Source organism: Lithobates pipiens, unplaced genomic scaffold, assembly GCF_037356315.1.
Source record: "Lithobates pipiens isolate NorthernLeopardFrog02 unplaced genomic scaffold, aLitPip1_a1.2 Scaffold_25, whole genome shotgun sequence".
Lineage (NCBI taxonomy): Eukaryota > Metazoa > Chordata > Amphibia > Anura > Ranidae > Lithobates > Lithobates pipiens.
The window spans coordinates 36,548,354-36,561,273 of NW_027507787.1; the positions used below are offsets into that span (position 1 = coordinate 36,548,354).

Below are 12,920 nucleotides of genomic sequence, written 5' to 3' on the forward strand. Positions count from 1 at the left end.
ATTTGTAACTTTTGGATTAATAAGCCCCTCAGCTCCTGCTCTGATGACAGTCCAATTTTGTAATTTCACTTAATTTTCTTGTCTTTCTGCCTTGTGACAATTGTCACCAGGACAAATAGGGGGTGAAGCTCCCCAGTGGGGACGACAGCAATAAAAAGCCAAGAGAGGGTCTAACCCTTCCTTATAGTATTCAAAACTAAATAAAAATTTTGCTTTTACTAACACTTTAACAATGGATACTCTTGTATTTCTATCCTGATGGGTTTGAATCAGCAACCATTTTATATCGCTGGTCATAAAAGTGTACCTGTCCCAGACACACTAAAGTACGGACAACCATTGTTGGAAAGATCATCAGTGGCCTTAGTTTACCTTTCTGCTTATAGAAACAAAAGGGGATACTCCATTCATTTTTCTATACCACAGTAGGAGAATAAAAGTGAAGAAAATTCTGGTGCCTGGAGCAGACATATTCACAGACACATTAATAAATAAAGCCTTATATGAGTAAATGTATGCTAAACAGACTGCTACAGCTTTATACATATTTTCTGTATACAGCTTAGTAAAATGAAGAGGTTACAATAAGAAATTAACATATTTCTGTAGAAAAAAGCAGGTGAAATTTTCCTTTGATAAACACTGGCCATGTAGAATATTTTGTGGCTGCAGAATGCAAAACACGTTGAATGCACTTCTAAGCTGTAAGAGCAGTTATTGTACTGAGTTTGGTCTTTTATGCTCTGTAAATTATTATGCAATATATAACACTGTTGCCATACCAGCGGCATGCCTATTTGCATTTTTCTTGAAGAAAGACACGGACTCCAGCATTAAAAATACAAGCTAATAAAGTTTATTTTTTTCTATTATACAATATTTCAAAGGTATATACAAAACCATTTAATAACGGTATACAATAATACATACAAATATCACAAAGAACTATAATAAAAATAGTGTTTGATTTAGCATGTACATTGTACTGATACAAATCATAAACACATAACATTTACAGTACGTTAGACAGCACAAGATGTGGGTCAAAGGCTAAGTTCACCCACAATGGAAATTTTGGTTTTGAGCCGAGGCTGCTGGGTTGAAGGATTTACAGGCTGCTCATATCTCTCATGGACTGCAGTGGTAAGACCTCACCGGTAGTTCTTTGTTCTAATGCCTCAATTATGAAACAAATGTCTCACTTCTCAGATTATCTTTTTATTTTTAAATAAACAATACAACATAACAGAAAAAATAGACCTATGGGGTGGGTGGAGCTTAAAACATGTGCAAATATTTTACTGGCTTGGTCACAAGATGATTTATCGAAGATGTTTAATGCTCTTGGAAGTGTAGTTGCCTATAATCTGAGATCAAAGCTGAAAGTTTGACATAATCAGAGTACCAAGCAACGGTCAGGGAATTTTCTTACATGGATTCCTAACAAATGATGGCACAATTGCTTCCTGGGGGACTTTAATGTAGAACAAAAAATGTGGGGGCCCCCTGTGAAAAAATTGTATCTTTGTTATAGGAAGGCATAGAGACACTAAGGCCGCGTACACACGCGGGGACTGTTCGCTCAACTTTGTCTGTCAAACAGTTTCAGCAGACAGTCCGCTCAAAATTAACATGGACGGACTTGCCCACACACGACGAACGAACAGTCCGCTGAAACCGTGCGCGATGACGTGAACGGCACGTACGACGGAACTAGAAAACGACGTCCTATACACTGCAATGCAAACTTCGGCGTGTAAATCCTTTCTGAGCATGCGCGGAACTTAGTTTGACGAACAAGCCTACACACGAGGGGACTGTTCGCTGAAACAAAGTTTCAGCGGACAGTTTTTCAGAATTTCCGAAAAACTTTGTTCAGCAGACTGTCCGCTGAAACTGTCCGCTGAAAGCCCACACACGAGCGGACTGTCCGCCGAAACACTGTTTAGCGGACAAAGTTGAGCGAACAGTCCCCGCGTGTGTACGCGGCCTAAGCAGTGCAGTGGTGCCAACGAAAAAGTGAGAGTTCAGTGCTGGGTAAAGTTAAATCTTTTCAAACATTCCAAGAACAACGTCTAAAAATATATACAAAGCATGAAAGTGTTCTACACTCATGTCTTAATATTCACAGTTGACATGTAAAAAGCCACAAATGTAAGAATAAAAATGTAAAACTATGTTTAACGTTCGTTATGTGCGAATTGCTGTATCCATACCAGTCAGACTCTACTTTATTGCACACCTCTAAATATACAATTGAAATGCATACCTGTGTGAACTGTCAAAACATTTATAGTTTTTTTTTCCAACCAGTAGTGTAATACAGGCAACCAACCACACTCCTGGGGCTCTCTACAAACTAGCTACACAGCCTGGTCTAGAATCCTACTTATCCTATGATTAGTCAATGACAGAAAAACACAAAGTTGATGGACCTTCTGCTTTCCCCTCTGTGAAAATGTTGTGCAAAGCAGTCAAGTCCTAATTCCTGATTGGAAATGTATGCTACATTTATGTAAAATATCTTTTATGATGTTTACTGTATATCTAACTATCCACTGGCTTAATTGGAATATCTGCCTGGAGTTGAACATTACAGTAGCCACAGTGAATACGATGGCTGGTCTGTTTGTGAGGTTTACAGTACACATTTAGTAAAGTTTGATTAATAAATAAGCCTAGAATTGCCTGTTTAGAAGACAGATCATAACTGCATGGTTACGGAGTAACAAACAACAATCTGGCAGAAATCTACTGTCTTATAAATGTATTTCGAGGTAAGAAAAAAGTATTAGAAAAGTAGGATAGAGATATTAGAGGTGACTGATATATTTAGATGGTTGTGCTAATACATACATCTATCAATTCGCTTCATTACAAAGTGCACTTTGAATCACAGTTCCTAGACCGGAACTATTTTGGGTATTAAACCAATGCAGTTAGCCATACAACTATCAGCTGGAAGGCCTGCCTGGTCTCTTTACCAGCAAGATCTATGCTCTGGTTTTTCACAGTTTGTAGACAGCAATGCCATGCTTGTGGCCTATTACGCTGAAACTAAATTTTAGTGCATAGTTTTCTAGCAAGCATAAATTTAGCCATGAAAACATCAATCTTTTTATCAGTTAGTTACTTGGGAATTTACAAGAGCATAATATGCGCCTTGTTTAGCCAGCAGCTGGGGGTGCGTCCCTTGCTCAATGACTCTCCCATTCTGAATGACTGCAATGATGTCAGCGTTCTGTACTGTCGTGAGTCGATGTGCAATCACCACACATGTCCTGCCTTGTCTGGCATCATCCAGAGCCTTCTGCACAATCTGTAATATTAAAAAGTCAAGAAACGTGTTTAACACATTATACTGCTTCATTTGTTGCAACAATTGAAAGTTCACCCTTCAAACCATAAAATATTTTCATTAAAATATAACTGTACAAAAGTGTAATTTTAGTAATTTCCTATATTCCGTCTGCCTAAACAGCACATCTGTTCACGAGTGGTTTAAAAAAAATAAACAGGAGATATAATGTTAAATTCTGAATAATGAAAAATATTTGGCAATAAAGCACAATACATGGGTTCAGGAAATTGAATACAGTTGTCATTCACATAAAATATAATACTACATTTCTTTGGTTGAATGTGCTATGTAAGTAAATTTACCACCAACTTGGTTGAGAATGGCTGCTTAAAGCAGTGTATCTCAACTGCAGTCCTCAAGGCGCCCCAACAGGTCATGTTTTCAGGCCTACCATTATTTTGCACAGGTGATTTGATCAGTTTTCCTGACTTAGTAATTACCACAGCCGTTTCATCTGGGGGAAATCCTGAAAACATGACCTGTTGGGGCGCCTTGAGGACTGGAGTTGAGAAACACTGGCTTAAAGTGTTACTAAACCCACAACAGTAAAAACAATCTGTATATGCAGTAAAGTATGCTTGTTATACTCACTGTACAACATAAGGGGTTAATTCTCTGCACTGTATAAAAAGGCTGTTTGACCCTGTCTTCTCTGACCCGCCTCTTTTTCCACTTTCCCCAAACCATCTCCTGATAGAATAGAGCCTTGTGGGCAAGCTGCACATGCTCAGTTTGGTGTGTATTGCTAGAGAGTTGTTTTTTTTCAGCACTGTCCAGACAGAGGGTCAGGGGTCCTGCAGCCTCATAGGGCAATCAGGGGAGAATGAAAACTCCTCCTACAAGCTTTAACCAGACACTGATAGAAGTCACAAGACTGCTCTAACTGCTGATGAGAAAAGCTATTTAGCAGTTTATATTTATTAAAACTATTACGTTTCCATGTTCTGCGTGAGACCAGATAAAGTGTTACTAAACCAAGGACACTATTTACTATAAGAGCATCAGTGCCTAACCAGCCAGTAATCAGAATTTCCCCTGCCTTGCTAAAATATTTACTGTAATTACAATGACTTCTACTATTTTGGTTTATTTCACACATTCTTGCATTTTTCTACATTTTTTAATGGGTCTTACTGAGAGTAATTTCAAATGCAGCACCAGTTTTAGGGGGCTCTAGGAAGCAGAATTAAAGCATTGATTTAAAAGAAAATATAAGAATAGTGAGCTCCAGAGACCAAAATCATTCACAGCCCACGTTTAAAAACAAACTAACCTTTTCACTTTCTGTGTCAAGAGCGGACGTTGCCTCATCCAGCAGCAGAACTTTGGGTTTCCGTATTAAGGCTCGGGCAATGGCGATTCTTTGCTTCTGTCCTCCTGAGAGTTGAGCACCTTTATCACCAACACGTGTGTTGTATTTCTAAAATAATGACGACATGTAAACATGTATATACTTTTCGAATGTAGATATGATTAAAATAAAAACACACCAATTTATAGCCACCTGTTCTTTTTATCATCTCTGCAGTGGTCAATAAAGTTGGGCACAATTTGAAGTTCTGCTGCCTATCAAGTTTCAAATAGGTCAATATATCCCTATGTGTGTACAGGCAAAGGTTAGCCTGTAATAGTTAGGGCAAATGGGGCAAAAATCTTTTGAAATGTATTGGGACCGGGGCATGGCACTATGGATACCAGCTCACAATTTTATTTTCTTAAGCTAGTAAAAGTTAGTCACATTATGTGGATTAAAAAAAGAAAATTACGATTTATCACCACTCCTTTGTGGTGGCTTCTAAAAGAGTGAGACTTCAACTCTTCTAAACAGGTCCAGCTGAATTGGACCAACTATAACTATATAGCTATACCATGACCCAGATAAAATGAAAAGTTTCACAGGTATACAGGCAAGGCTAAAGAGAATAAATGAACACAGTAGCTCACATTAACCCAAAGTTGCAATCCGATACACCAGTCCAGAATTGCCAATCCACCCTACTTTACGTGTACTATAAAGCTAAACATTTCTCCCCAGTATGCATAGCATTGGCTTAAATCTATAGCCACATGTGTGTAGGTCTGAAAATCTATTCCTAACTAAAAAAAAAAAAACAATAGCTTAACACATTTATTCTTTCTTTAAATCATTTCTGCAGAAACATATTAAAAGCATTTTTGTTTACTTACATCTGGAAGATTTTCAATGAAAGTGTGGATATTTGCAGCCTTTGCAGCGTCTACAATTTCTTCATACGTAACTTCTCTGTCCAGAGCACCATACTGAATATTTTCAGCAATGCTGCAGTCAAACAGCATGGGCTCCTGAGACACAATTCCCATTTGGGATCTCAGCCACTTTAAATTCAATGTTTTTGTGTCTGTTCCATCCGCAAGCTATAAAAAGAGACAGAATGTCTGCTTAGAACAAAGTTTTCACTACTGTATATCATACTTCTTGCATATTTTTTAATTGCTTATCATTGCCTTGATGCAGACATGCCATCTCGGAGGAGTAATAAACCCATTTACTGTAAATGACAAGCTGGGTTGAGATAGAAGCAACATCATTTACCATTTCTAATTGTGTGCTAAGTGAAGTAGCATAATAACTAAAAATATTTCAGTTTACAGAAGGTCAGAACTGTTGGGGACTATGTCACAATAACAATCTTGTCACTGGTGAAAAACTTGTCAATGGCAGGATAGTTTTAGAGCAGGGATATGCAATTAGCGGACCTCCAGCTGTTGCAAAACTACAAGTCCCATCATGCCTCTGCCTCTGAGTGTCATGCGTGAGGCTGTCAGAGTCTTGCTATGCCTCATGGGACTTGTAGTTCTGCAACAGCTAAAGGTCCAGTAATTGCATATCCCTGTTTTAGAGGATAAAGTAGGGAGTGAAATAATTCGCCTGCCTAAAGGTCTCGCTACCCTACATCTGTCTCACCAACAATTCAGGCTTCTAAGCTTTTGCAGCAGCAAGGAAGCGTCACCTCACTGCTGAAACAGTCGAGGGGCAACATATACAAAGGCGGTAGGAATCCCCCTGTACTATTAGCGATCTTGTTGCTGGCATATTCTTTCAGCCAACCTTGCAGCTTGCACACCTCTGCCACATAGCACAGAGAGTCCTATGTCATCTCTCCACCTCTAACCTTCTTATTTGACAAATACCTCATCAACTGTAATTACAAGACACTACCATGTCATCACTGACTACATGGCCTTGGTTACGTGATGCAACAAAAAAGCCTTCAAAGAAGAGCCCTGCCGAGGTGAAACTGGGAGACATCAGTATTCACTGGTATGTCAGCTTTGACACAATGATACCAAGGAGTGGTGAGAACTATGCACCCAAGTTTCCAGGTTACAATGGGCTATTACCTCTCTCTATTGCACTTTTTACATCTTGGAGAATACAGTTCATGCAGTGAGACTGCAAGGTTTGAATTGGGAGGGTGAAGCCCACTGTGGAATGAAAATTAATTTCAATAAACAGAACACTCTGCTGACATGTATAGGATTTCTATGGTTACATCAGTCGACCATTATTCACTAATCTCTGACAGGTTATCTTTGGGTGGGAAACAAAAGTAAACAGAAAAATAAAATAAAATCAAAATAAAATGTGATATAAAACAAATAAATGTTAATAACAATAAAGGATTGCTGCAATACCTAATGTGTTCCCACAGTGTAAAAATGTATTAGTGTTGTTGGAGTTGTGCAGCCTATAAACAAACTAGCATGAAATAACCGTATAAATTGTCCACCATTCACATGAATATAATAATAAAGTTATAAAAATATTAAGAAATAAAATATGGTAGCAGTGTTCATTTTGGCAGCAAATTTCAATTGTCTATGGACTAAAATGACATTTTAGTTCCATTTTAGTCTTCTGAAAGTGTTTTAGTTTTAGTCAAAGTCTTTGACTAAAATGCCATTTTAGTTTTAGTCATCATATTTTAGTTGACCACAATCTCCAGTTCATTTTAGTCGAATAAAATCATTTTGGTCAACTAAAATCTAATGTGTTTAGTTAAATTGTAATGCAATATTTAAGCATTTCTCTAGAATTTCCAAACTCAATATATACTCCTGGAGTAAAAAATATAGTATTAAGGTTTGGACAAACTCACAGATACAGATTGAGCCGCTTGGGACAGTCTGAAGAGGCCTGTAATGCTGCAAAGTGCTGGATAATGGTCTCATATCTGAGGGGTGGCCTGTAATGCACAGTGCCCTGGATGCCGTCATGCAGGTGGTCACTGGTCAGAGGAGGCCTGTGATGCGGCACAGTGCTGGATGATGGTCTCATGTCTGAGGGGTGGCCTGCAATGCACAGTGCCCTGGATGCCTCTGCCAGTGGTAAGAGGAGGCCTGTAATGCACACACACAGTGGTCTGGACAGATGATGGTCAGAGGGGAGGCTTCAGGGCTGCTGTACTTTTAATGTACACTAGTACTACACATTCACAGTGTGCTCTCTGATCTGGATGTGGGCAGTCATTTTGTGTGTCGGGACTCGGAAGTGGGGCAGTCTCGTCGAGACTCAGAAATGGGACAGTCTTGTCGGGACTTGGAAGGCCTGCTTGTAATGCACAGTTCTTCTCTGGCAGTTGACACGGATGGTGCACACAGTCCATTCAACGCACTTGCTTGCTGGGAGTGGAAGCAGGCGGAGCTCAGTGAAAACCTGAAGTTAGTTCACAAAGGTAAACGTCCCTGCCTCACATTTTTGTCACAGTTTTCGACACAGGACAAAAATGTGTTGTACTTTTCGTTTTCGTCACTGTAAAAATGCTGCTGATGAAAACTTTGATGAAAACATTTTTGTTGACTAAATTAACACTGGATGGTAGAGTCCATAACCACAATAAGAATCAGTGCTGAGTGTATACTAAGTAGGGTGAACACATGTCCTGGACTGTACCGCAATCAGCAGGTCTGTCCCAGGTCCCAGGCACCTTCATTCTGGGAAAATATAGTGTCCTGGAATGAAGCTGACAGAGGAGCAAACCCCACCATAGTGCTGGCGCTCGCTCTGCCTCCACCTTCACTTGAGAGAATCTTCCACTGGCCAGGCCACTGGTTGCCACAGCTGACTGGCATCTAGTAACCAGTGACGTCACGGTCGGGACTCCCTGCCCTGCATTCAAAGCAGAGGAAGTGTTATTTCCAGGCCGGTTCCGCCTCCATCACAAACATCTGGCACCCACACACCTCTATCTTCTCCAGACTTAAGCAGGCTCTGCCTCCAACATGGATATCAACTCCACCCACCTCTTCTATCTTCTCCGGGCAGGCTCCATATCCACCATGGATGTCCCCCGGCACAAACCTTGTCTATCATCTCTGGACTCCAGCACGCTTTAAAGCAGGGGACTCCCTAACCCCTGTGCCACACTGCCACTGGGAAAAGCCACAGCCACGGGGGGTGTTCACCTTTCCTGGGAGGCCAGCCCAGGACACTGGTGCATTAGACTTGTGGCAGGCTGCAGGTGGCAAGCGACACTGCACAGTGGGCAGGCTGCGGGTGGCAAGTGACATTGCACAGTGGGCAGGCTGCGGGTGGCAAGTGACACATCTGCATCTGGTGGCAAGCGACGTGGGCAAATGGCAAGCTGCATATGGTGGAAAGCGAAGTGGGCAAATGGCAAGCTGCATCTGGTGGCAAGTGACCTGCACAGGGTTCCCACTGATTCTGCATTATGGCGAGTTGAACTATTATATATTATAATGTAGTAATAGAAAAAATGTGCTTTAATCATCCTGACACTATATCAAGCATGGTGTTGGGATGATTTAAGTGCTAACACCAGCCATCTGCCCGACAAATCACCTGCTGCCAAATTTCCCATCAACCTACATTCTCCCATCACCCAACCTAACCCCAATCCCCCCCGGACCATAGGTCAAGGACCACTGCTCCAAAACTCTTGTCGGCGAGAGTTTTGAAATAATCTTTTTTTTTGGGGGGGGTTGTCCCTGAATGGTGGCAGTTTGGAAATGTGGTCACAGTAATTTTCAGTTGTTGCTCCTTAAAGGGACCAGTACTCGAGTCTCAACGGTTTTCTTGGAAGGATACCAGTGGCAGCTGGTGCTCCACTTTTTGGTGGGGTGACAAACAAACCACCGATTCCCCCTCCCATTCAGGACGGTCAATCAAACCCCCGTCACTCGCCCAACAAACCCCCCGTCGCTCACCCACCAGCCCCGCACTTATTCCATCCAGGTTGCTGGGAGCTTCGGCAGCTTCCTCCTGCGTCTCCTCCTTGACGGCTCCCCCCCTACTTCTGCTTCCAGCCGGACAATATGATCGCTTCTCCTCTTGGCCAATCGGGTCTAAAGACCCACTTCCTGATTGGCTCGGAGGAGAAGCAGGAAGACAATAGTGAATATTAATTTGCTATTGTCGCACAAGTGGGTGGGATCAGGGTGCAGTGCTCTGCGCCCCTAGCCCACTCTTTTTGAAGCCAAATAGAGCCACGGGCTCTAATTATGTGCTTAAAAAACCCCCATTGAAATCCATGTGCCCGCCATCCTGCATGTAGATTAGGGGCCGGACACATGGATTAGTGGGGCGGTGCCCCTAATGGAGGGGGCCACCACTGGAGGATACGAAGAGCATATGGTGTATTTGATTGTTAACTAAGGTGAGAGTTCTGTGAGCACTGAGGTGACAAGAGGAGGTGGCAGTGCACAGCACGTTTTTTCACTTGCAAGTGTGGACTTGAGTGGATCACAGAAGCTGAGTTTTTTTTTTTATCACCATTGAAAACTACTGATCTACTACTTAGTATACACTCAGCATGAATTATTATTGTGTTTATGGACACTGCCATCGTATTTATTTATTTGGTTATTGCATGTCAGTTTGTTTATAGGCTGCGCAACTCCAATAACACTGATATATCTTTGGGTGGACTGTTGCATTAACTGCTTGGTGCCTAAAATATGGGTCATTCCTTTTAAATTTTCAAATTATAAAACTTTGTTTAACTAAACTTGAAATCTCTAGCAAGAGATTCAATTAATAATCCCCATACAGCAATTAAACCTTATCCAATTATCTGCATCAACAGTCAGACTCTGCAGTCTGTTACAGCTAATCTCCAGAATGTGAGCTATAGAACATTGTGGATCTGTGCATGAAGTAGGAGTTTCTATTGAACTTTAGGCACCGTGGGCATCCGATGGCCATAGGCTGCTAACTACATGGAGTTATTTGCCTAGGCAAATTACATTGAATACAAATTTCCATTATTATTAAACACATTTTGTAGCCAATGTTAAATGTTTGCTTTTCAAATAGCTGTCTGTGTTATTTGTTTCTGTGTGTCATGCAGTTCAGGAAGAAGTTTACTTAGGCTTTCCTCGTTGGCAGGGTAATGACAAGAAAACGAAAGCCCTGATTATTAAAAATACATTATCTTAAAGGATTACTCTGCGAAGTTCAATACATAACTACATGCAGCATATTACATTTGGTGCTAAACGTTAATGTTTGATTAATGTGCAAATCCATAAAAACAGGAATCCATCAGCGGCTGTAATTTTATAAATTGCCATTCTCATTTTTGAAGCTCAATATGCCTGTTCATGGAATAATTTATAGGAGTGGAAGGAAAATTAGCAAAATAGCCTTTTTTGTTACTGCAAATTGATTAGTTACATAGCTATTAATAAATTATGCAACTGGTATTTTAAAATGTGCTTTTCAACTTGTGTTAAAAACTGAAATTATTATTTTTTTATTATTGAATAAAAGGATAATTAGACATTAAAGCATTATTTTTAATAAATGAGCACTGCCAGCTGTCTTACGAAATAGGATGATCAGAAAAAAAACTGCAAAACACATCAAATTAGTTGATAGAACTCATCGAATATATGAATGCCTGAATTTCGTTTAAAATCGGTATCCCGGATCTTGCGACACCAAGCCACAACTTTAAAAGAGAACCTGTGTTTCACCCATGCAAGGAAAAGCAACAGTTTCACTTTAGTCCCTGCCTCACTCGCAGCACATGGTAACCTCTCCCTTGATGTCCTGCCAGCTGGCTGTAGGAGCAGGATAAGCCATAGCTTACACAAGACTATGGGCTCCCCACTGTGACAGTGATTAGTGATTGGCACAGTACTGAAAGGGTTACATACTTCTGGGTATTCTTTAAAGCTGCCACAGTGGCTGGGTAGCAAAAGAAAGGTGAGCATTCTGTTCTGGGGAGAGAGAGGCAATAAAAGCCAGCCTGTTGCTTTGCTCTGCATGGGGTTTACATTAAGGTAAAGTCACTGACAGTGTGTACTTCAGAGCGCTATATGGATGCTACATGAATGAACTTTGTGAGCTGGAGCTACTTCTGTAGAATTTAAGCCAATGCAATATGAATGGCTATGACATTGTCCTCCAAGCTAGACATCTTCAGTCTGGAGGGATTAAGTTAAGATAAGTTACCAGCTATGCCTCCCCAACACTGAACTTGGTAGATTTGGCTATTTAATTAAACGGCATCACCATTGGCAATGCCTATCAAAAACCTTATTAACATCGCATGTATATATACACATATCTGTGTTTATTGCATATATAATTTTTGCTTACCACTTTTCCATCCACAGGATCGTAGAACCTCTCCAGTAGCTGAACAGATGTACTCTTTCCACACCCACTGCTGCCCACCAGGGCTAGGGTTTGTCCTTTGGTAACTTTCACATTCAATCCCTGAAGAACCTGGACTTTTGGTCTTGTTGGGTACACAAACTTGATATCTTTGAATTCAAGGTTTCCTTCATATGCACTCTACAACATAAGTACATATATTTCATTTAATATAGAAGCTTGGCCTTTATTACCTAAGCAAACATTTTTGTGTGAAATGCCTTAATCAGAGATATTTTTGTAGTTCTTACTGGTGTTAACAGATGAAAACTAGAATTGCTGCTATGAGTAATTGCGCCTCATTGTTTTTGAATAATCACATTTTTCTTGATAATAAAAAACTACCGTCTAGTAATCTAAATAAAGGACGCTAATGTTTCCCAAAGACCTCGGAGGATGGGTGGACATGCCGTAACAATTTGCCCCTAACAAATATTAACCTCGGTCTTTGCAGGGTGGAGAATAGTACAGGTAGATGCTGTTGCTTATCTTTTGGAGGAACTGCAGTTATTTGGGGAGTTTTTATTTTTATTTTCTTCAAAGTTCACCCTGAGACCAGTAGACATCTGCCTACCCTTAAAGATGTGAAAAGATTTCCTTATCTAACTGGCAGCAAAACCACTGGATCAGGTGACTGTTATCTCATACTTATGAGATGCATAAAGGTCGACTCAGCCAAATTTTTCAAAAATTTCTGTATAGTAAAAAAAAGTTTCTTATTGAAACATGGTTGTACAGATACTGCAAATATCTCTCTTAATAAGAAGTGACTTCTGAGTAATGCAATTTTTTACATTGCAGGCCAGTAAGTTAACATCCTATCCACTTCAGGGGCTGATTTATAATGGCATTTCACACTACCATGGCCTACTTTTTGTAGCTTATGCTTAAAATGCA

At 40.4% G+C, this 12,920-nt stretch overlaps 1 protein-coding gene across 3 annotated transcripts in view; it reads right to left on the minus strand.

Annotated features, from left to right (window-relative positions):
• Positions 1-833: 833 nt before the first annotated feature.
• LOC143930194 (ATP-dependent translocase ABCB1-like) overlaps positions 834-12,920 on the minus strand; it is a 103,957-nt gene continuing 91,870 nt past the window's right edge. For all 3 annotated transcript variants that reach the window (XM_077454246.1, XM_077454247.1, XM_077454248.1), the window contains 5 exons: positions 11,967-12,164; positions 5,549-5,755; positions 4,635-4,781; positions 1,991-3,319; positions 834-1,549 (listed from right to left, as the gene is read on the minus strand). In XM_077454246.1, coding sequence (XP_077310372.1) covers positions 3,122-3,319; positions 4,635-4,781; positions 5,549-5,755; positions 11,967-12,164 — 750 coding nt within the window. In that variant the 3' untranslated portion in view covers positions 834-1,549; positions 1,991-3,121. The remainder of the gene's footprint in view (positions 1,550-1,990; positions 3,320-4,634; positions 4,782-5,548; positions 5,756-11,966; positions 12,165-12,920) is intronic.